Consider the following 25,654-nt stretch of genomic DNA (forward strand, 5'->3'; position numbering starts at 1 on the left):
GTACACAGCTCTTTAAATATGGCGAGAGGCCAATGAAGGCCCACATGATTTGCAAGAGCCGGCATTATCACCAGATCCCTGCAAATCTCGAGCATACGCATTGGGCATCTGAAGCCAGGTGTAAACGTAACGGCTTCAGAGGGGCACTGCGTATGACTGGAAGCGCAGAAAATCTAGGTGAGCCGCCTTCTGCGCTTCCGGTCTTGTGCAGTGTGCCTCTGAACCTGGTAAGTGTACACACAGCTTCAGGGGCGCAATGACTAAATGCCAAATAGAGCTGCGAGTATGGGCGAGATTTGCAGGGAACTGGCGATCACGCTGGCTCTTGCAAGTCAGGTTTTTACGCCCAGAGGAACGTAATAACATGCAAACAGGGCCGATTAGTCTCTGAAAACTAACCTCCCATCGACTAGTCAAAAGGCCTAATTAGGATAACAAAAGTGGGGGGGGGGGCTATAAATATTTTTTTTTTTTTTAAAAAACATGGATTTAGGTGGATAACATTATACAGGGCTGGAGAGGCAGGGACTTTAGTAAAATATATGTGAATGCTGCTGGTTTGGAGGGAATGGGAAACTTGACGAGTTCAGTTTAACTCAAGTATAGTCTGCTTACTGAAGCAGCGGCCAGAGGGAGAAAAGGAGTTAGATTCGCCACTCACTTCTAGTCATTGAGTGGTGCAGGGAGCTGTTAAACGCAACTCCCACTATACAGTGACTGTGTTGTAACCATTTCTGCTCTTTGACTGACAGCCTGCTCTGCAGAATATGCGTGTGGCGAGTGTTTGTGCAGTGGACGTGGTCAATCAAAGTGCAAGGCGGGTGACTTAGGGCCCCGTCACACATAACGACTCACCAGCGATCCTGACAACGATATCAACTTGTCAGGATCGCTTGTGAGCTGTCAAACAGACAGCTTCACGAGTGATCAGCACCAGCGACGCCGAGCGCGCGGCGTCACTGTGTACGTTAGTTACCAGCGCACTGATGCAGGGAGCTGGTAACTAAGGTACACATCGGGTTTCTAAGTAGCGCGCGTCACTTAGAAACCAGATGTGTACCTTGGTTACCAGCTCCCTGCATCAGCGTGCTGGTAACTAAGGTACACATCAGATTTCTAAGTGACACGCGGTACTTAAAACCCTGCGTTTACCCTAGTTACCGGCGCGCTGATAGCTGGTCTCCCGCCTGTCACACGCAGCGATGCGTGCTGGCCAGCGGGAGACCAGCGATCAAAAAAATGTCCTGGCCATTCCAGGACGATCAGCGATACCCGGCAGGGGGGCCGGTCGCTGGTCAGTGTCACACACAGCGATCTCGCTGGTGAGATCGCTGTTGCGTCACAAAAATTGTGACTCAGCAGCGATCTCGCTAGCGGAATCGCTATGTGTGGCGGGGGCTTTAGGCCGGGGTCACACTTGCGAGTGCAACACGAGAAACTTGCACGAGTCTCTCGCCTCAATACCCGGCACTGTCACTGGCACTCGGGACCGGACTGTACGGCTGCATGTCTTTCTATGCAGCTGAACGCTCCGGTCCAAACTGCCGGCGGCAGTGCCGGGTATTGGGGCGAGAGACTCGCGCAAGTTTCTCGCGTTGCACTCGCAAGTGTGAACCCAGCCTTATAAAAGGTTTCAGGTCCATTAAAAATATTGAATCAAGACAAAAAAACAAAGAATTATTGTGACTACAGCTGCACTCCGTGTGTAGTGAGTGATGTCTGTAACCTTTCTCTGCACCTCCCCAATGACTAGAAGCGAGCAGCTGCAGGGAGAATATAACTTCTTTTTTTTCTCCTGTTGCCGCTGCTCCAGTAAACCAGTTAGGCAGGATTTAAACAATATTTAAAAACGGACTACCTCTATACCTGCAGGTAAATATAGAGGTCTTAAATAAAACACAAAGGATATCAGAAAGAAAGCCGATTCCAGGTATACCAAACTTCAGTTACATGAAATTCAAAAATTGTGGAAGATGAAACACAATTTTCAATGATCAAACATTTTATACTAGCAACTCTGGTAATGCATAAGAGTCTTACTTCAAGGAAACTTACAAAAAAAAACCCCAACACTTAGGCACTGTAGAAAAGCACAGTAAGTACATAATAATGCTCACCTTCAAGGCAGGGAGGCTAAAACCATCTGTTAGATTATGGGCTTCCTCCTCAGAAACCTGCTCTTCACTTAATCCCAGACCCAGGTCTTTCAAGGGAACAACGCAGATGTAGTTAGTCACATTGTCTATCTCAGAGTTTAAGGGATAAGTTTGAACAGAGTTAAGAAAAACTAAAACAAGTTATTAACAAGGTTAATACAGGGATAAAATATGCCTATCACCAAGACTGAACCTCCCCATAGTCAGAGGAGAAGTCTGAGACCATAAAGCTCTCCATCAGTGATGGGTGCCACAGGGTCAATGTCTGGAGGTGACCAGTTGCCACCAGAAAGTCAGGCATTATACCTCTAGAAGTTTAATCTCGGATTACAGCATCCTAAAACTGCCACACCATTGGAGCAAGGCTGGTCATGTAGTTTGTGAGCTTTTGATGCGTTACATGTAAGGTCGATCTGTATAGTAACATAGTTTTGAAGACTGAAGGAAGACATTATGTCCATCTAGTTCAGCCTAGTTTTAGTGCAGCTGTTCTGCATTGATGATCCTGGGGAAGGCAAAAAACCCACAGAGTAGAAGCCAATTTTCTCCATAGGGAAAAAAATTCCTTCCCCTAAGCTGGGTCAGCCGTCTACCTATAATATTCTGTTATTCGTAACCTTGGCTTCATTATCTTAGGAGTTCATGTAAAGAAGAACCTTCCCCGAAATTGTGAGGACTGGCTGCAGAATAGTGAGCTATGTGCACTCTGTGCGATGTTAGCAGTAAAGAGGGTTACAATTAACTATATATTTTTCAGGTCCCCAAATACCATCTAAATACAGTGCCCTCTAGTATTAATTCCTCAAACATCTAAGGACTTGTGCAAAGGACCACGGAAATTGGATGAGTGCTATTCATCGGCTTGCTGGATAGCACTCTTCCCCATGTTATTCTATAGGCCTATGCATACACAAAAAAAAATATCACAGCATGCACGAGCACTCGCCCAGTCAACTCTATGGATTCGTGGAAAAAATTGGACCACACTCAGATTACATCTGAGTGCAGTCCGATTTTAACAGACAGACAATATAGAAAAAGGTGAAGAAACTTTTTTTTCTTCACTTTTCAGAAAATCAGATCACACTCTGATCAAACTCTGTCCAGAGTGTAATTACCTTAATTGGTCCGATATTCTCAGATGAGAGAAGGACGGTGGTGTGACCCGGTCCTTGCAGTGATACAGCAGTGTGCTTGTGAAGCCCCATGCCATGGGTTAGTTTCCGGGACATGATCTCATCCCAGCCATTCATACACAGCATCTGGTCCCACATATATTTGCAATTATAGGATATTGTACTCTACGGGATGGGAAAGAGTTGGAATACAGCTACACGGCAAAGCACCTGGCAGCTGCGCAGCTTCTCCCATGAAGAATACACTCCGTGAATATATATCACCCTAGAGTCCAGAAATAAGAACACTGATGGAGCAAGAACTGACTCCATGTAACACGTGCAGGCGATTAATATGTTACTGTACACATGGACGACTCTTTCCAGACAAAACTCAACTGCAGTTATTTAGTTTTAGGAAAAATGACACCTGCCAAAAATTTACAGTATATCTATATTTTGTACTTGTAAATTCCACTGTCCTCCTGAACCAGGATTTGGATTTCTTTTCTTCGTGCGCCTCTCTGCTTTTAAGATACAGCCCCCTCTTTTCTGTTTATAAATCTAGTTTTGTTACCAAGTGGGTGTGGCCCTCATGAAGCCTCCCATACAGAAGAGCTGATGACCACACCCACTTGGATAAAAAGACTACATTTATATACAGGGAAAATGGAATGAGGTGGTGCAGGAATAAAATAAGAAAAGCAAATCCAGATTCAGGCCAACAGAGGTACCCCATAATTATCACACGTGGTTTTCGCGAAGTGTAGTAACATATTTCCACACATTCCTCTTTCTGAGACGCTCTAGCACCTAAGAAAAGGATATCTTTTCAGCATGTACAACGTCGCTAGCCGCGAGACTCGAAAGTTAGTTCTGACGGTCTTGTAGACAGCTTTGCGCAACCCGAGGAGTTGCTGGCTGGCTTGTTGTCCGGCCTTATCGTATGGGCAAGCGGCACTGACCCTGTCAAGCAAACTTGAAAAGTAAAATGTGATACATCTGTACAGATGTCCCAAACCACAAACGCCACATACAAGACACGTTCAACACAGACAACTGGAGAACTTTACACATAAGGAATGCAATGCGACTCATGACCGCAACTTAGTTCAGAATTAAAAGAATAATAAGATTTAAGAATACAATATATAAGCGTTTTAGTAACACTACCATCAGGCGTCTCAGCATCATTACTGCAACTAAAATGTGATTATTTTTTTAGGAGAATTATAAAAGAACATTAATGGGGTACTCCCATCTCCAAGATCCTATCCCAATATGTAGTAGGTGTAATAATAATATTAGCAAATACCTCCTATTAGAAATTAAGTATAGTTCTTCTGATTAGCTATGTCTCTTTCCTTAGGTGCACGCATTGCAGGACCTTAGGTATCCATGGTTACGACCACTGAAAGAGTGACAGTTAGCTATCTGCTAGTGGTCGTAACCATAGATACCTAAAGTCCGGCAATGCCTGCACATGAGATAAGAGACATAGTGAATCAGAAAAACTATACTATATTTCTAATTTGAGGTATTTGCTAATATTATTACTACTACACCTACTACATATTGGGATAGAATCATGGAGATGGAAATAACTCTTTAACTATTCTTCACAATAGATAAGCGTGCAGTACATGTGATAGAAGTAATGTACAGTTAACTCCTTTTCCATCCACTTGTATGAAGTAATTGTCTAACAAGGGTACACAATGTGTAGAGGAAAGATATATATTGTTGCACCGTGTTAGACAGTAGATAGAAAAGTATTTAGAATGGAGAGTCCTCAACCACTGGTATCAGCCACTGACGGCTCTGTGTGTAGAGGACACTCATGTTCAAAATCGCATTAGACAAGCAATAAAACTAATGGCAAATGATGAACATAGCAACGAGGAAACTACTGGTAAAATCATTTGGAATTGCAGCATTCAGATAACGGAGACATTCAGATCAGAAATTACAATGGATGTTAATAAAGCAGAGAAAAAAAGGCAAATTTATTAAAGGGGTTGTCCACCACCTGTAATAAAATTACCATCGCCTCCCCTACTGCACCGATGCCAATCCAGTGGTGTCGGCGCGGATCATTGAGCGACATTTTTATGACACGGGAGCCCTGACTTTTGGGTGACATTTATAAAAAAGAGCACAGCAGCTCAATAGTGGCCACTGACTGGCTGCAGGGCTCATATGGTATAACAATGTCATGCAGACCCCAGCAGAGCCGACATTGCCGGAATATTGCTGCTGTGTGAGGCGAGTTGTTGTAGGGGCTAAGTCCATGATTCCAGCAATGTGTCACTTTGCTGGTCTGCATCCTATTATTTTGATACAATCAGGAAGATCTCTGTTGCAGAGCTAAGTGTGCTCAGAATACTAAACCCACACCGTTCCATTGCCAGGAAGCTGCTAATCGGGGTTGGAGGTGGGGCTACACAAAACACCTTGACTAGGAGGCACGAGACACCTGGTCCTGTAGTGATAATCTCCTACTGATATAACAGGGATTCATTAAAACAGCAACATACAACCCAGTAAGGGATGCATAGCTGGAATCAGGGTCGCAAACCCTACAGCAGGCTGCTCTTACATGACATAGGACAAGCCTGCTTACAGATTCCCTTTAATAATCTTTTGATGCCAGACTGCATACAATCAGTAAGTAGGATGGCCTCACCGAATGCCCCCATACATTGCCAGGCTAGATTGCAAGTGGCTTCAAAGTCATTTATAGTATATTCTTGTACTAGGACAATGACAGTCCTCCATCCATGCGATGTTCTCTTTAAAAGTTAAAGGGCACTCTCCTATGCGAAGTGCATATGAAAAGGGGGTGCCCTAATAGAATAACTCCTTGAAACCGTAGTCACACGAGGCAGAAGACCTCGGCACTCCTTAGTTGCAGTTAAGAAACTGTTCTTGATCTTCAGCATGTCAGTTTTCAAGGGGCCCACACTTCACAAGAGAACCAACATTTCCGTCTTCGCGGACCTTGATCACGGCCAGTTGGGTGAAGTGTGGTGGACGCTGATAGCACACTGAGAGCAATCACATTTTCTTCACCTCAGCTAAGTATTGCCTGGATAGCCATCATACCTACCACTGAAGAGCGCCATCCACCCGGAGTGCTGACTAGAACCTTTTTTATGTGTATATTATTAGGCAAAGTTCCTAAATTACATAAAAAATGCTGCATTTTTACTATTTCGGAAACGTGTGCAAAAAGAAACGCATCAGGAACACATTGTGTGAACACAGTCTGAAAGGGCAAAAAGTGTGTGACCTTAATAAGCCACCCAAAATCTGTGAACACACAAAAAATAATGTAGGTAGTTTACATTACAAAGATATCTGCAGAATTTTACATTTTCAAAATATATAGCCAGTTTTACAAGGAATGTGTGGTCAGAAAATGACCTATTTGCGTGTGGGTGCTCGGGTTCCTTCCCAAACTACAAAGACATACTGATAGGGAATCTAGATAGTGAGCCCCGATGGGGACAGTGATGATGAGGTCGATAAAGCGGGGTGGAATTAATGGCTCTATGCAAGATAAATAACAGTAATTTCTAAAATATATTATATGCCACCTTAACCCCTGAGTTATCTACCAAGGATCCCATTAATAAATGCTAATGACATTTACTCTGACAAACTTTGGAGATGGGAAAAAGGAGTCAACTCTCAGCACAATATTCTTATTTAGACATAGAAACTGTGTACCTAATGTTTAGCAATTTAGATTTCCACCCCAAATTCATTACTGAAAGGTTTCCTATGTGACGGTCAGGTGACAACTTCATATAAAGTCAATACTGATTCTTTTACATTGTACGTCCTACTGCAAAACATTTGCACAATACTACAGATGGCACATTGAACAACTAAGCAATGAACAGAAAACACTTACAGGGTAAATCCTCGAGAGATAACTTCCGTCTCTTGGATCAGACGCAGAGATTTTCTCACCAGGTTGGTGAAGGCTCGGCTATCTGCTACAGTCATTTCCAATTGGTCACAGTATTTTCTCAGTTTGACCTGCAGCCGGGCAGCGCCCCATGTTCTCAGAACACGCTGGATGGCAAAGATGGCAAAGAAAAGAAGGCTGGACCCCCAGATGAACAAGGACGGAAAGTGCCAAGATCTCAGTGCAGCCATGGCACTAAGAAACGCACACACTACAGACAGCTCCCTAAAAAAATGTAAGGAAAACAACCCGTCACATTCAGGTGTCCACACCACGTGTCCATGTACAGCGCACTCGCACGGCATGACATTGTAGTGTGTATATAGCTCTAACGTCAGGGACTGCACAGGATGAGAAAAAGATGGCTTCTTTCTTCCATAAACCGCACCTTAAACTGTTCACAGGTGAGGTATGGTATTGCAATTTAGTCACATTGCCCTTAATTATATACCAGATCCATGCTACTGGTCACATATTTTCTGTCAGTTATCTGCATAGTGACCCTCCATGCACTGCAGAGCTGCCACTAGATACAGAAAGGATTGGCTGCTCGGCTGAGAATCTCTATGCAGAGAACTGGACAAGATAAAGAGGCACTTTAAAAAGTTGTTCTCATGATTGCTGTTCATGCGCGTAACGCTCCCTTCCTACCATATTGCTGGGTGGATTTGGCTCCAGGTTGATTGACAGTTTGGATCAATGGCATCGCTGTGCAGCTGGCCAGAACTGTGCGCTCGCTGACACTGCAAGCTAATGCTACGTCACCTCTGCAGCACAGATGCACTGAAGCTGGCCAGTATTGGGAGCCAACAGTATGCTCCAGCAGTTCGGGAACTTCAGAGCAGCGCCTACAAGCTCTATGTTAAAGTGCTTGTAAGCACTTGTACATGTTTATTCACTGCTGGTAGACTGCAGCGTTCAACCAACAGTAAACAGTAAAAATAAAAATCCCTCCATTCTTGAGAACGGAGAGGACTTTTAGCAACAAGTAAATTGCAAAGTTGATTGCTTTTACAAGGACTTTGCGATGTTACCCATATAAAATGATGAGAATAGCCCTTACAAGCTGGACTAGGACCACAGTTCATTCTGTAATGTACAGGACTGTAACATGCATTTCACCGTCCGGAAGTAAAGGGTTGTTACAGTTTCAGTTTTCCCCAGATCTCGGCTTGCAGTCATTGTAAAGGAACGTTTATTGTTGAATTTCCAGTGGATACATATCGGTCAGAGTCACGCAACTAGAATATGTGTCACATGGGAGGAGACAGATCTGACAACTGAACTGTAACGAGTCCTGCATGGTGTTGTCATCACATGGCTAGGACAGATTTTCATCCTCTGAACAGTCAAAGATTCCCATTAAATAACTGAAGGATAAAGATAAAAAAAAAGACCCTGGGAAATGATCCAGACAATATATTGGCCGAGCCACAATAACGAATCAAATAGCCCTCCTTCTCATTATGTAACTGCAGGAACATGGCAATGGAAAGACACTGGGTTTGAATTCACTAAAAGGACTTGCTGGACTGTACCAAATATTAGGGGTTGCTAGGGAGCCCAGGGATGGAAGATGCCGCTTCTGCTGATTTTGCGTCTGGCCAGCAGACAGGATTCCAGGGTCAAGCAACTCTATCAGCTCCACATCCTCCTGTATCAGGACTTCCTGCAGCAGGATCGCCCGCAGGCTATCAAGTCGGAACCCAATGTCCTAAAAGGGAGAAAGATGATGGTTAACCCTTTTATATGCATCTTAGAGCATAAAAAGATAACAAAAACACTGTAACAAAATTAACATAAATTTAAATGACCAAAAGAATGAGATCATAAAAAAGGTCCAGTGCAAAAGAGCATGAGAACATATATAAAAATGGAAATAAAGAACCAAAAAGGTGAATAAAATGATGTTTATTGAACAAAATATTAAAAAATACAGAAATGCAGAGCAAAAAGGAAAGGTTAAACAGGCAATGAAAAAAACAAGAGTGGAACCACAAGTCCAAGGCACAAATATAAACAAAAGACCCCTCAGTAAACCATAGACATTCACATAATAGTCCAAATAAATCATGAAAGTAAATCTAATAGGACAAGAAATCAATAATGGGAGAGAGGAGGGAGCCTAAGGACAAGGAATTAGTAACACATTTACCTCAGACCTGCGGTGGCACAACCCCTACGCGCGTTTCGGCTTTGTGCCTTCTTCTTTTATAGGAATGTAGCATATGGAATTATACATTTGCAACCGGAGGTATGTTGATCATTGATTCATAAACTTAAAATTCCAGCCATTCGGACAATCATTCAATGCCATCTTCACTGGCCATCCTAAGACAATGCCGGGCTGTGCCCTCAAGGCAGTGACACTAAAACCATTAGGCTTTTTTTAACTAACTCAATTTCTGTGGCGTTCATCAGAGTGTTTCTATCCAGATCACGCTCTGCCAACTCCAATTCTGCGCAACATTGGAGGCATCAACTAGTAAAGCTAAAAAACACAATGGTATCTAATACCAGAATGAATGCAAAGACTAAAGAACAAACACGGCACCTATATCATTACCCTCATATGCTCAAGGAAATAAACATCTAATATATAAAGCTCTATGTGGGTGTGTATGTATGTATGTATGTATGTATGTATGTATGTATGTATGTATGTATCTATGTCCGGGATTGGAATCCGCACCGTCGCAGCTACAGCCACAAAATTTGGCACAGTCACACATCTGGACCCCGAGAGCGTCATAGGCTATATTGTGAGGCGAAATTTTAACCCCGCGCGTTCCAATTCACCAAACAATTTTACCTCTATCTACATAATGGGGCAAAAGTGTATGTATTGGCATCTGCACCGTCGTAGCTACAGCCACAAAATTTTGCATAGTCACACATCTAGACCCCGAGAGCGTCAAAGGCTATGTTGTGAGGCGAAATTTTAATCCCGCGTGTTCCAATTCACCAAACAATTTTGCCCCTATCTACACAATGGGGCAAAAGTGAAAGGAAAAGTGTTGGAGGCAAATTGACAGCTGCCAGATGTGAACAAGGGGGACTTAAAAAATGAGAGCGATGGCGCCAAGGAGTATATACCGTACAGTTGCTAAGGTGGGGCCCTGACATGGGATACTCACCACACGGGGATATGAACACACACACAAAATGCGCCACACACTACCACGTTCTTCAACACATATACCACCCTCAGCACACATTTCACCACACATACACCAACCTCACCACATAAAAGTCGAAACACAAAAGTCGCCACTCAAAACTCGCCACGCTGTCCCAGAGCTGTTTAAAAGATGAAAAATGAGCTGTGATTGGTTGCTATCAGCAACAGTTTTCTTTGTAGACAGTTGTGGTAACTGAGGCCTATTATTCTTATCATTTCTATGGTGTTATTGTCCTTCTGTAAAGCTGGAAATAACACAATTTATTACCGTGCCAACACAGACCACACTCTGACACAGACTGCAGGGGGAGCCCAGTATCACACAGGATAGGATTAGATACACGGCTCAGCAGTCAGTATCACACAGGATAGGAATAGATACACGGCTCAGCAGACAGTATCACACAGGATAGGATTAGATACACAGCTCAGCAGTCAGTATCACACAGGATAGGATTAGATATGCAGCTCAGCACACAGTATCACACAGAATAGTATTAGATACATGGCTCAGCAGTCAGTATCACACAGGATAGGATTAGATACACAGCTCAGCAGTCAGTATCACACAGGATAGGATTAGATACACAGCTCAGCAGTCAGTATCACACAGAATAGTATTAGACACACGGCTCAGCAGTCAGTATCACACAGGATAGGATTAGATACACAGCTCAGCAGACAGTATCACACAGGATAGGAATAGATACACGGCTCAGCAGACAATATCACACAGGATAGGATTAGATATGCAGCTCAGCAGACAGTATCACACAGGATAGGATTAGATACGCAGCTCAGAAGACAGTATCACACAGAATAGTATTAGATACACGGCTCAGCAGTCAGTATCACACAGGATAGGATTAGATGCACGGTTTTTATGTGCAATATAATCATTAGAATTTGTTATAACTAACCACAGTTGGTTACTATGCCCAGGCATCGCCGGGCTCTTCAGCTAGTTTAGGTATAAATTTGAGTAAATGCTATAAACTGCTAACATAGGCTGCCTTCACAAGGAAATTAAACTATCGGTACACTCTGGGCATAGTGCCCAAGTCATAAAGGTGTTCACGCCAGAATGCTTAGACAATATAGTCACTGCACACGCTGGTTATGCTTAATGTGAAATAAATTATTGCTTGACGGTGAGGAAGCGACATCTATCGACGTTTCGGCCACATCGGCCTTTATCACAAAAGTCGCCCTTTAAATTGAATGTAGGGTCTGTTTTCACCAAATTGATAATGTCACTGCTAGGCATAAATGAACTGATAGCATATTCAAAGTTGCCTATAATCCTGTTCCTTGAGGAGGTGGACTGGTAAATATGCCAGAGAGTTATTGGTGGCGCAGTGGGTGAAGTATGCACAGTGGTGCCAAAGCAGTGAGTGCATACTTCATCCACTGCGCCACCAATAACTCTCTGGCATATTTACCAGTCCACCTCCTCAAGGAACAGGATTATCGGCAACTTTGAATATGCTATCAGTTCATTTATGCCTAGCAGTGACATTATCAATTTGGTGAAAACAGACTCTACATTCAATTTAAAGGGCGACTTTTGTGTAAAGGCCGATGTGGCCGAAACGTCGATAGATGTCGCTTCCTCACCGTCAAGCAATAAATTTATTTCACATTAACCCCTTCACCCCCAAGGGTGGTTTGCACGTTCATGACCGGGCCAATTTTTACAATTCTGACCACTGTACCTTTATGAGGTCATAACTCTGGAACGCTTCCATGGATCCCGGTGATTCTGACAATGTTTTCTCGTGACATATCGTACTTCATGTTAGTGGTCAAATTTCATTCAAATAACTTGCGTTTATTTGTGAGAAAAATGGAAATTTTGCGAAAAATTAGAAAATTTCGCAATTTTCCAACTTTGAATTTTTATGCCCTTAAATCACAGAGATACGGCACACAAAAAACTTGATAACTAACATTTCCCACATGTTTACTTTACATCAGCACAATTTTGGAACCAAAATTTTTTTTTGTTAGGAAGTTATAAGGGTTAAAAGTTGACCAGCGATTTCTCATTTTTACAACACCATTTTATTTTTACGGACCACATCACATTTGAAGCCACTTTGAGGGGTCTATATGATAGAAAATACCCAAAAGTGACACCATTCTAAAAACTGCACCCCTTAAGGTACTCAAAACCACATTCAAGAAGTTTATTAACCCTTTAGGTGCTTCACAGGAATTTTTTTGAATATTTAAAAAAAAAATGAACATCTAACTTTTTTTCACAAAAAAATACTTCAGGTTCAATTTTTTTTATTTTACCAAGGGTAACAGGAGAAATTGGACTGCAAAAGTTATTGTGCAATTTGTCCTGAGTACGCTGATACCTGATATGTGGGGGGGAACGACTGTTTCGGCGCATGGAAGAGCTCAGAATGGAAGGAGCGCCGTTTGACTTTTTCAATGCAAAATTGTCTGGAATTCAGATCGGACGCCATGTCACGTTTGGAGAGTCCCTGATGTACCTAAACAGTGGAAACCCCCTACAAGTGACCCCATTTTGGAAACTAGACCCCCCAAGGAACTTATCTAGATATGCGGTGAGAACTTTGAACCCCCAAGGGCTTTACAGAAGTTTATAACGTACAGCGGTACAATTAAAAAATCATATTGTTTCCACAAAAATGATCGTTTCACCCTCAATTCTTATTTTTCCAAGGGTAACAGGACCCTAAAAGTTATTGTGCAATTTGTCCTGAGTACGCTGATACCCCACATGTGGGGGTAAACCACTATTTGGGCGCATGGCAGAGCTCGGAAGGGAAGCAGCGCCATTTGACGTTTTTGGCTGGAATTGAGATCGGACACCATGTCGCGATTGGAAAACCCCTGATGTACCAAAACAGTGGAAACCCCCCACAAATGACACCATTTTGGAAACTAGACCCCCTAAGGAACTTATCTAGATGTGTGGTGAGAACTTTGAACCCCCAAGGGCTTCACAGAAGTTTATAACATAAAGCCGTACAATTAAAAAATCATATTTTTTCCACAAAAATGATCGTTTCACCCTCAATTCTTATTTTTCCAAGGTTAACAGGACCCTAAAAGTTATTGTGCAATTTGTCCTGAGTACGCTGATACCCCACATGTGGGGGTAAACCACTATTTGGGCGCATGGCAGAGCTCGGAAGGGAAGCAGCGCCATTTGACGTTTCTGGCTGGAATTGAGATCGGACACCATGTCGCGATTGGAAAACCCCTGATGTACCAAAACAGTGGAAACCCCCCACAAATGACACCATTTTGTAAACTAGACCCCCCAAGGAACTTATCTAGATGTGTGGTGAGCACTCAGAACCCCCCAGTGCTTCACAGAAGTTTATAACGCCCGGGCGTGAAAATAAAAAATTTGTATTTTTTCCACAAACATGATCTTTTAGTCACCATTTTTTTATTTTCCCAAGGGTACCAGGAGAAATTGGACCCCAAAAGTTGTTGTCCAATTTGTCCTGAGTATGCTGATACCCCATATGTGGGAGAAAACTACTGTATGGGCACACGTCGGGGCTCGGAAGGGAAGTAGTGACGTTTTGGAATGCAGACTTTGAGGGAATGTTCTGCGGGTGTCATGTTGCCTTTGGAGAGCCCCTAATGTACCTAAACAGTGGAAACCCCCCACAAATGACCCCATTTTGGAAACGAGACCCCCTAAGGAACTTATCTAGATGTGTGGTGAGCACTTTGAACCCCCGAGGGCTTCACAGAAGTTTATAATGCCCGGGCATGCAAATAAAAAAATCGTATTTTTTCCAAAAACATGATCAATTAGTCCCCAATTTTTTCATTTTCCCAAGGGTAACAGGAGAAATTGGACCCCAAAAGTTGTTGTCCAATTTGTCATGAGTACGCTGACACCCCATATGTGGGAGAAAACTACTGTATGGACACACGTCGGGGCTCGGAAGGGAAGCAGTGACGTTTTGGAATGCAGACTTTGATGGAATGGTCTGCGGGTGTCATGTGCGTTTGGAGGGCCCCTGATGTACCTAAACTATTGAAACTTCCCACAAGTGACCCCATTTTGGACACTAGACCCCCCACAGAACTTATCTAGATGTGTGGTGAGCACTTTGAACCCCCAAGTGCTTCACAGAAGTTTATAACGCTCGGACGTGAAAATAAAAAAATCATTTTTTTCCACAAAAATTATATTTTTGCCCCCAATTTTTTATTTTCCTAAGGGTAACAGGAGAAATTGGACCCCAAAAATTGTTTTGCAATTTGTCCTGAGTAGGCTGATTGGGCGCATGTCAGAGCTTGGAAGGGAAGGAGCACCATTTGACTTTTTCAACTCAGAATTGGCTGGAATTGAAATCTGACGCCATGTTGCATTTGGAGAGCCCCTGATGTGCCCAAACAGTGGAAACTCCCAATTCTAACTCCAACCCGAACCCCAACACACCCCTAACCCTAATCTCAGCCCTAACCCTAACCGTAATGGAAAAATGGAAATAAATACATTTTTTTATTTTATTATTTTTCCCTAACTAAGGGGGTGATAACGGGGGGGTTTGATTTACTATTTATGGCGGTTTTTATGTTTGGCGGCTGTCGCACGCTAAAAGACGCTTTTTATTGTAAAAATAGTTCTTGCATCACCACATATTGAGAGCTATAATTTTTCCGTATTTTGACCCACCGAGTCATGTGAGGTCTTATTTTTTGCGGGACGAGTTGACGTTTTTATTGGTACCATTTTTGGGCACGTGACATTTTTTGATTGCTTTTTATTCCGATTTTTGGGACGCAGAATGAACAAAAACCAGCGTTTCATGAATTTCTTTTGAGGGGGGTGCGTTTACACTGTTCCGCGTGCGGTAAAATTGATAAAGCGGTTTTATTCTTCGGGTCAGTACGGTTACAGCGATACCTCATTTAGGTCGTTTTTTTATGTTTTGTCGGTTTTATGCAATGAAAACTATTTTTTATAAAAAATAATTATTTTTGCATCGCTTTATTCTGCGAGCTATAAGTTTTTTATTTTTTCGCTGATGATGCTGTGTGGCGGCTCGTTTTTTGCGGGACAAGATGACGTTTTCAGCGGTACCATGGATATTTATATGCGTCTTTTTGATCGCGCGTTATTACACTTTTTGTTTGGCAGTATGATAATAAATCATTATTTTTTGCTTCTTTTTTATTTTTATTTTTTAAGGGGTTCGCTAAAGGGGTTAACTAATGGGATAGTTTTATAGGGCGGGTCGTTACGGACGCGGCGATACCTAATATGTGTACTTTTATTGTTTTTTTTTTATTTTCAAAAAATGGATTTATTTGGGGGAATATTTTTTTTTTTTTTGTAATTTATTTGGCGATTTTTTTAAATTATTTTAACACTTTTTTTTAATTTTTTTTTTACTTTATTAAATAGTCCCAGGTGGGACATCACTGTTCTGTGACAGATCGCTGATCTGTCACATCACAGATCAGCGATCTGTCACAGGCAGTGCACAAGGCTTCCTCATGCCTGCGCTTTGCAGGCAGTGAGGAAGCCAGCTTCCTGCAGGCCCCCGAAGGCCCCCGTCGCCATCTTGGATTCGGGGGCCTGCAGGAAAGGAGCCCCCGGCAGCAGCGCTGCACATTGCGCTGCCGTGGGGGGCTCAGGGAAGCACGGAGGGAGCCCCCTCCCTGCCGATGCTTCCCTTTAACTGCCGGTACACCGCGATCATGTTTGATCGCGGTGTGCAAGGGGTTAATGTGTCGGGGGGCGGTCCGTGACCGCCCCTGACACATTGTGCCGGGTGTCAGCTGTGATAATCAGCTGACACCCAGCCGCGATCAGCGGCGCTCACCACGTGGGCGCCGCTGATCGCGGTAGACGTACTATCCCGTCCATGGGCATAGGGGCCCGGGTCCCATGGACGGGATAGTACGTCGGATGTCAGGAAGGGGTTAAGCATAACCAGCGTGTGCAGTGACTCTATATTGTCTATGCAATTTGAGGACACTTCGTTCCTTTTCACCGGCACCGCGAACTCAAACTCTTCTCAGGCCGAGTGCCAACCATCTACATTATCCACGCCAGAATGCTAGCGGAAAACAACTGCAAATGTGGCAACATTTTTGCACAACATGAGGCGGTGCAAAAAATGTGCAACTTTTGCAGTTTCAGCCAGCTAGGTCAAAGTGGGCAGTCCTAAGGCAGGTTGGGGCATGGTGAAGTCCGCCTGAAAAATTCATCACAATTGTGGCATAACATACGCCAGAAATGGTCCTCCAGTCCAGTACTATAGTAACACTTCTAACGAGGAGCAGTCCACTGATAAGATGCGCCCAATTCATTAAGTGGGCCTATAGATGAATTTGGAGCATCTTCTTCCTTCACGCCGATTCTTAAGATTGACATACAAAATGCCAGTGTTAATGAATCAAGCCCATAGTGTGTTGTATTTCAGAACAGGATAGTTTAGACAATATCATTAAGATTAATTTTGGTACAGTTACCGTAACTGCCCTACTGTAAACCATCTACTATGCAATTTAATCCCAACTGCCAATCTAGAAGCAGCAATTCATCACTATTTTTGCCATAAAGAGCGGCATAGGCTGTTGAAAAAAAAGTAGAGACTCCTGTGTATGCCTTGTTTATACATGTTTAATTGATCTGTCATTTCTTTGTTGCACACTTCCCTAATGCATATGCCTCTCTCCCCATGATTCATTTGGCATTGCAGAGAGGCTGGACCATTACAGTGCAATTGCTCTGCTTTAATGGCAGCCAGTTATAACTAAGACAACTGCCAACCTACTGATGTACACTGCTGAGCCTTATGATATTCTACGTGATAAAGCATGAGCTTGTCTTCTGCTGGTGATAAGTTTCTCCCTGCCAACTCTTACAATGAGAAAGAAAAAAAGTGATGTGCTCCATGTGTAATACCGCAATGACAAGTAGAGATGTGAACTGATATAACTCTGTAGAAAATGAAGAGGTACAATGGAAAACTGCTGTTCTGGACGCTGACCCACACTGTGGTTGGGAAGAAATTGAAAAAACTGGAGAAAAAAAGTGGCGTATCCCAGATGCTGCCAAGAAGAGTAGGAGCTACTCTTCTTGGCAGCACCCAGGATACAATGCTTTTTTTCTCCAGTGTCTTCAACAATTACAATGAGTAGTGTTAGGTAAGCAAATCACGGTCAGTCTGGGTTCCCCTTCCAGACTATCAGTCAAACCAAAGAAAAAAAAAAGTTTGCCAGCATCCATTAAAGGAATAAACACAAAGCTTGAAGAGGCACATGAGAAAGGCTCAGAGTCATTTCTTTACATTTTCACAAGTACATGTTGGCAAACACTTTTTTACTTTATTTTTATGTATTGAGAGAAGTGATTTTAGAATTTTTACATTGTTGAAATAAATATGTAATAAAGAATTTCTGCTCCTTTAACCGAGTGGTGGCTTGCTGCATTGTGTCTTTGTCTCTTTATATGGCTGCAGGTTATAGATAACGTCACAGGACTGGTGCACTGATCATTACTGGAGAAAAGAGTGGAGGCACATCTAAAATATCGCTGGTAAATTAGCATTATATATACACCAATATTATAGTGCTACTTTGAAAACCAAGAAAGTCCAACTGTAACATTATAGGTCTTTGATACTGCCGCACTGCTAAACACATGGTTTGTGTACGATTAAGCCATAATCACAGATGGCGGTGATTCTTTACTGTAAGAGCAGTGAGACTATGGAACCAACACATGATGTTGTAATGAGTGATTCACAGCAAAAATACAAGGAGGGTTCTGGATGCCGTTCTTGAGAAATATAATATAGTACAGGTTACGGGTCCTGCATTCTGTGATACAACACTGATCCAGTGAACTAATCTGATTTCCATATGTGACGTCTGGAAGGAATTTTTCCCGTAATATGGGGCAACTAGCATCGGCCTCAGTGTTTTTGCCTTCCTCAAAATTGTTATGTTAAATTATGTTTTTTTTTTTTTTTTTAAGAAGCAATTTGTAATAAATTTTTGGATTCAAAGAAGCTGGATCACATCTCTTTTCTTATCAGTACTTCCCGTGTGACCGCACGAGTTCCGCGCTTCAGCAAGCCGCATGCCGCTGGAAGTGAGCTGGTTCATTCTTTTTACGTTGTTACAGATAAATTCACAAATGGGGTATAATTTCCAAAACAGGGTCACTTGGTGGGGGGAGGTGTTGTGTTCTTCTTAGCACTTAGGGGCTCTGTATATGGAGTCCACAAACTATTCTCCCGAGTTTCGCCGTGTGGCTAAGTACAATTGCACAAATATATATATATATATATATATATATATATATATATATATATATACACATACATACATATACATACATATACACACATACATACATAGGGTACATAGAAATTGCACACCAAATTTTCGAGTACATTTTTCCCAGCTAACCTTGTGAAAATAAAAAAAATTGGGGCTAACAGATCGTTTTTGTGGGAGAGATGTGATTTTTTTTTTTTATTTTCACAACTACTTACGGTATTTCTTACTGCAAAATGCAAATAAATTTATATAATTTATACAGTGTGATTTTCTGGATTTTATTTCTGATATTCTGTCTCTCAATGTTAAAATCAACCTACCCTTAAAATTATAGACTGTTCATGTCCTTGTCAGTGAGCAAAGTTACAAAATCAGCAAGGGATCAAATACTTATTTCCCCCACTGTATGAGCTATAATAAAGATAATTAACTGAAAAAAAGGACTACAAATCAATAAGACATCAACAAAAAAGAAAATATAACAGCCATGCTTGAAATATGTGCAGAGACAAAAGCCCAACAGGATGCAGCAGACACCCATAACATAGGGAGGGCAGCCGCCTGATCTAATATTATGGGGGCTAGTAATAGGCTGTGCTGACAAAGGTGCCGCTCATGTAATGGTGTGAATGGCACCTTATGAAAGCCTGTGTGCATTTTGAGTACTAGGCAGCCATCCCACGGATGTTTGGTGGGTTAGTATTTTGCGCCTGTGCTTCCCCCCTTTGTCTTGGGTGCCTGCTGTTGTGCAGTTGTGCCTGGATATAATATTGCAAGTATGGCTACAATCACAAAGAAACACAACATTAAGTTAGTGGCCAGTAAAAAGCATTGGTGGGCTACCGGAGACATGTGCAGGTGCCAAGCATGCGATTAATGTTTGCTTACACATATTAAATGAGCATGATATCAGGCCAAGGGACTTGAGGGAAAAGCATAGCTCAGAAATGTACAGATTCGACAACAGTGGACACAGTCAACTCCATCCCGCAAACCAAAGCCATCAACACCAGCTTCTGCAAGCACGATGTCCGCCAAGGTGGCGCAGACGATTTACTGCCAGGGTGTTACGGTCTGTCATTTCTCAATGACGGCATTCATAAAGAAACGACTCGACACTCACTCTATTAAGGCCTGCAGCTCGGACGGAAATCAGCCTGCCCTGTGTGTCTAGTGTAAATGTAAGCCAACAGCATGCTCCTAGCATTTCTAGATCCTTCTCAACACCAAAGTGATGTAAAGCCTAGAAACTTTTCAGGGTCTGATCGCGGGTGAAAATAATGTCAGGGTACACATAGATGGCGCCGATATATATGGTACATCAATAACGTAGATTGTGAATGCTCACAACTAGGAAAGGCACAACATGCGTGGGGACGGTATACATAATATAAAGCAAATATTCTCCGCTACCTAAAGCATCATGTGGAAGACAATTAGTAACCCCCCCCAAAATGTCTATGCCAAGAACAGTTTGTTGGTTCTCTGTTTCTGGCAGAAAAGTCATTACAAGGAATGAGCGATGAAGAAACAATGCGACCCCTTCATCAGCACAAAGACGATCATGCAGAAAGGGCACAGGCATCATCTACTCACCAGTAAGTGGACCTGCGCATCTTTTTTCTTTTCTTGAATAAAAGGGTTCCACCGCTGCCAGATTTCACGTGCCCTCTTGTATAGGCCTGGCTGAATAGAATAGTGTACAGTCACTGTTACTTACAGCCATCTTTTCAATGGAGACCAAAACGTAAGGTTACACAGAAGAATAAGAATGGAAAACAAATCTCTCATTTCATTGTTACCTGCGATACCATACTGTGGTCAAACAACAGGCCAGATGTCATTTTGGCTGACTTGATGACCATCCCAATAATGAAAATCCTACCACCAAGATCAATGAATGAGTCAAGGAGAAAATCAAAACAAAAAAGGTCCACTTCATCAGTTTGTGCCAAAAATCTTTTGTAAAACTCCTTGAATTGTCACTATATTTTTGCACACTTTTTTTTCCTCATGGTTGCATAAAAATGTTCCTTTAGGCGGTTTTATATGAGTTTGTCATCTTCTTGACAATTGGGAGGGGCTTAATGGGAGGGGCGTGGTCATAGTTGCACAAACTCATCAGGATTTCTGCCTCAGAGGTAGAGTACATTTCTGATGCATCTTACTCCAGCACACGTTGAATCAAGACTGGAGTACAGAACGCCATGCTCAACGAACAGGCCCCCCATGAGTGACCAAAGCCCAAAACAGTTTAAGGCAAACTCTACATTTCGCAGTATATCGTCTCCCAGTACAGAAAGCTAGCTGAACCCGCAGATATCTCTGTACTTGGCTTACACCCATCTCCACCCTGAAGACACATGCACGCTCTGTTAACCCAAGCATGCATGTATATGTTGTCAGGTGAGAGCCATTGAAAGGTTCGGCCACCCAGATGCATAGGCATCTTAGGTCGTCTTAAAAATGTGTGTCACTATAGCTACTTGGCTTTTCCTATTTTATCTTACTTAATTCAGAAAGTAGTTTTCAGCAGCACACTGTTATAGCAGAACTGATTAGTCACGCAGAAAACTGTTCTCTGTTATCAAATGTGACCTGCAGAATACAGACTGCTACAGATAGAACCTGGAGAAAGAAACATGATATAACTCCTACTGATCACAAATGTGACCTGCAGAATATAGACTGCTACAGAGAGAAAATAGAGAAAAGCATGATACAATTCCTTCTATCTGTAGCAGTCTATGTTCTGCAGGTCGCATTTGTGCTCAGTAGGAATTGTATCATGCTTTTCTCTATTTTCTATCTGCAGCAGTCTGTATTCTGCAGGTGACATTTGTGCTCAGTAAATAGAGAAAAGCATGATACAATTCCTACTGAGCACAAATGTGACCTGCAGAATATAGACTGCTACAGATAGAAAATAGAGAAAAGCATGATACAATTCCTTCTATCTGTAGCAGTCTATATTCTGCAGGTCACATTTGTGCTCAGTAGGAATTGTATCATGCTTTTCTCTATTTACTGAGCACAAATGTCACCTGCAGAATACAGACTGCTGCAGATAGAAAATAGAGAAAAGCATGATACAATTCCTACTGAGCACACATGCGACCTGCAGAACATAGACTGCTACAGATAGAAGGAATTGTATCATGCTTTTCTCTATTTTCTCTCTGTAGCAGTCTATATTCTGCAGGTCACATTTGTGCTCAGTAGGAATTGTATCATGCTTTTCTCTATTTTCTATCTGTAGCAGTCTATATTCTGCAGGTCACATTTGTGCTCAGTAGGAATTGTATCATGCCTTTCTCTATTTACTGAGCACAAATGTCACCTGCAGAATACAGACTGCTACAGATAGAAAATAGAGAAAGAAACATGATATAACTTCTACTGAGCTTTAAATTACAATGTTATTACAGTCAGAATAAAGTGTGTGAAGCTCAATAAATATAAAGCAGTCATCTGATGGGATCATGGGAACGGATCATCTATGCAACCTGTCAGCTAAAGCCTAAGGAGGGAGTAACTGATTGTACAGGAGAATAACACAAGGTGCTGGACAGAAAGGAAGACAAACATGCTGCACCAACCTAGTGCCAGGAAAAACACAGGGTGTCACCGCTAAACATGGAAAGTTTGATATTGGACTAAGGCTTGTGGCTCTCACACTAACAATAATCTGCAGGTAGAGGAATAGAATAAATGCAGCATGCAAATGGCACTGAAGCATGTTATACAGATGTTCCAAAATGAAACGTCTTACAAATGGAAAGAGCCAAAGGACTGGAGCTGTACATACACGCTGCACTGGTTTTCACTTTTTTTTTTTAGACTTCCTCTTTGCTCCATTTAGATTACTGGTGTGGATAGAGCCTGGGAGGCAGCGGCAGATGTGAACAGCCGCAGCTCCATTATTAAATATCAGGCGCAATGGATTCCAATTGATCTGGGTAGGAACATCCTACAATGTACACCTTTGCTTCTCTGTGAGACAGACCCCACTATTCAGGGCCCCCACTTGCTGTTAGCGTACTGTACAGCGTGTGGGCTGCTTTCAAAGGAGAAATCCATGTGGTGGTCTACTTTGGTGCTTATTACAAAGTCATTATAGGCGTAGGAGAAAATATTTATAAGTGGAGACTCCTAGCGTCTATAATAGTGTGAAAATGCTTCACTGACTATAAAACAGGGATGGTCCACGAACATTTCTCACCCATCGACAGAACAGATGGCATGGAACCGTATATCCCACTACTGAAAAGACGCAGAACACAGGCACCGCAAACACATTCCAGCCTGCTAGTGCACACTAAAACGGGACGACAAACACCAAAGCATAAGAATGTATCAATATACCATGGGTGCACATCATGGAAAGTGCCCCAATATGCAGTTGCACCTTCCCTCTACTCGTTGCCAGATGTTCCTATGCATATCAGTGATATTACTATGTGTTTGGGTCATTTTTCCTGTTTCAGGAGACTTTAGCACTCTACTGCTCATATCGCTTCAGGTTCGTAGTTGTTTATTTTTTATTTGTTCACTTGGTGCCTCACTATAAAATTCTCCATTTATCTCTTTCATTCTCTAGTATTTCTTCTAGGTTTTTTGTAACTGTGGACTTTCTTAGCCAGGTATATTGATACATTTCAGCCTTAATACCTTAAAGGGAACCTGTCAGCAGGATTGTGCACAGTAACCTACAGACAGTGTCAGGTCGGAGCCGTTATACTGAAAAAAATGATGCCTGGGTGATGAAATCCGTCTTGTGGTTGTTGTGTAATCTTTACTTTCAGTTTTGAGTTAATGATATGCCCGCGCTCTGGGGCGGCCTGTGGGGGGGTCTTCATGTGACCGCTATATCTATAAGATTCACCATTTCTCTGTCAGCTAAGAGCTGATGTTTTTAGCCTGGCGGGGTGCCAATATACATGGCCCATTCCCAAGCGATTAATATCAGCCTGCAGCTGTCTGCCTAGCTTTTGCTGGTTTGATTTTGTAGGGGGACCCCATGATAATTATTTTCTGGCGTTCCCCTGTAAACTAGCCAGTAAATGCTAAGCAAACATCTGCTGATATTCATAGCCTGGGAACCTTTATGGCTATTGACTCCTTCCTAGAATATTAACATCAGTAGTGTTGAGAGATACCATCCGATATTGTGAAATATCGGATCGGATTGGATCGGACCGATACCCAAAAAGTATCGGATATCGCCGATTCCAATACCGGAAACCAATGCAAGTCAATGGGACAGAAATATCGGAATTAAAAAAAACCCTTTCTTTCCTTGTAGGTTAATTCTACATGAAGAAAAACAACTAATAATAATGTAGAATGTACTGGGGGAGGTGGAGGAGACATTAAAGGCATAGAGGTTTAGCCCAATCAAATGGAATAGCAGGAATTATTATTTTTTTTTTTTAAAGACGTCCGGAGTTACAAAGATATTTACTATGTTAACCTTTTTTATATTTTGTCAGATATGTATGTTTCACTACTTCCATGCTCTTCACCTTCTTTTTTACTTCTCCCACACTTTCTCCTTCATGATCCTCAGCAGCAGCATCTTTTTCATCAACTTCTTTTTCACCTTATTCATCTTCTTCACCTTCTTCCCATTATTCTTGTTTTTTACATTCTTCATATTCTTCTTATTCAACTATTATTCTTTTTCATATTTTACTTCTTCATATTCTTCTTCTTCTTCATCATATTCTTATTTGTGACAGTCATTACTGTGGTTGTTATCTATAAAAGTTTGAAGATTACACCTTCTGTTCTGCCTGTCACAAAAGATTTACAACAGGATTTGTCCGCATTCAGTTTGGCCTGCAGCAGCAGGCATTTTCCAGGGGCACCATGAGGAGGAACGGACTCACCCCCATGCACTGCTTAGTCTTCTTCTGCTTGTAATTTAGATAATCTCTTTTGCTCTGATTTTTAGTCTTATGCTTAATGTTCTTCTGCTTTTTGGTCTTCTGCTTCTTGGTCTTCTGCTTCTTGGTGGTTGACTTCATGTTCTTTGTCCTCTTGGTCATCTTCTTCAGGGTCATCTTTTTGGTCTTCTTCGGGGTGGTCTTCCGGGTCGTCGTCATCAGGGTCATCGTTTTCGTGGTCGTCTTCTTCGGGGTGGTCTTCAGGGTCGTCGTCAGGGAGATCCAGAGTGATAACCAAAAACCATTTCCAAAAGTTTGAACTTGGAAATGTAGCAGAAGGTACAAGAAGGCTGAGGAACTGCCGAGAACCAGCTGACGGTACTGGAACCCGGATGGGTAGCAGAAGGAACAAGAGCCAATGGCACTACCGAGGACCAGCTGACGGTGCTGGAACCCGGAGGGGCAGCAGAAGGAACAAGAGCCAATGGCACTACCGAGGACCAGCTGATGGTGCTGGAACCTGGCTACTAAGCAGGAGGTACCTGTGCTAGAAAGCACTACCAAGGACCAGCAGACGTTGCTGGAACTCGGATACCGAGAAGGAGGCACCTAAGCCAAAGGCACTGCCGAAAACCAGCTGACGGTACCCATGAAAAACAAAGTTGCAAGGCCGCGAGCCGGCCGCAGTTACCGAAACCCACAGTCCTACAGGGGGTGCTTGTCCTATTGGCACTATGGAACCAGCCTTTGTTGCCAGATCACGCAGCCCACATAGGAAGCCCATAAACTGCAGGCACCACAGACTCAGCTAACCCGACCGCAACACGACTGGACAACGTATTGGTGGCAAAGTGACATTGACACTACCCGGAAACAGCAGGCGTGCTGGAACCAGGCTGGGCAGGAGTGATTACCTGTGCCAAAGACAATGAAAGGAAATAGCTGGCGGTGCTGGAACCCAGGGAAAATACTACAGAGTGGAGACAGAGGCCTAATTGGAGCAAGTTTAAAATCTGTAGTTGTGTGAGTGTGGA

At 42.6% G+C, this 25,654-nt stretch overlaps 1 protein-coding gene across 4 annotated transcripts in view; it reads right to left on the bottom strand.

Annotated features, from left to right (window-relative positions):
- The window catches only part of VEZT (vezatin, adherens junctions transmembrane protein), an 86,905-nt gene that overhangs the window by 15,051 nt on the left and 46,200 nt on the right, over positions 1-25,654 (bottom strand). For 2 of the 4 annotated variants that reach the window (XM_073573213.1, XM_073573214.1), the window contains exons 3-7: positions 20,329-20,414; positions 8,786-8,961; positions 7,191-7,472; positions 4,100-4,249; positions 2,118-2,265 (exon numbers count right to left, since the gene is read on the bottom strand). In XM_073573213.1, coding sequence (XP_073429314.1) covers positions 2,118-2,265; positions 4,100-4,249; positions 7,191-7,472; positions 8,786-8,961; positions 20,329-20,414 — 842 coding nt within the window. Of the gene's footprint in view, positions 1-2,117; positions 2,266-4,099; positions 4,250-7,190; positions 7,473-8,785; positions 8,962-20,328; positions 20,419-25,654 lie in introns of all 4 variants that reach the window. The other 2 variants (XM_073573212.1, XM_073573211.1) reach the window with 2 other exon arrangements.

The sequence above is a fragment of the Dendrobates tinctorius genome, unplaced genomic scaffold, assembly GCF_039654945.1.
Source record: "Dendrobates tinctorius isolate UK_male_01 unplaced genomic scaffold, ASM3965494v1 ptg000035l, whole genome shotgun sequence".
Lineage (NCBI taxonomy): Eukaryota > Metazoa > Chordata > Amphibia > Anura > Dendrobatidae > Dendrobates > Dendrobates tinctorius.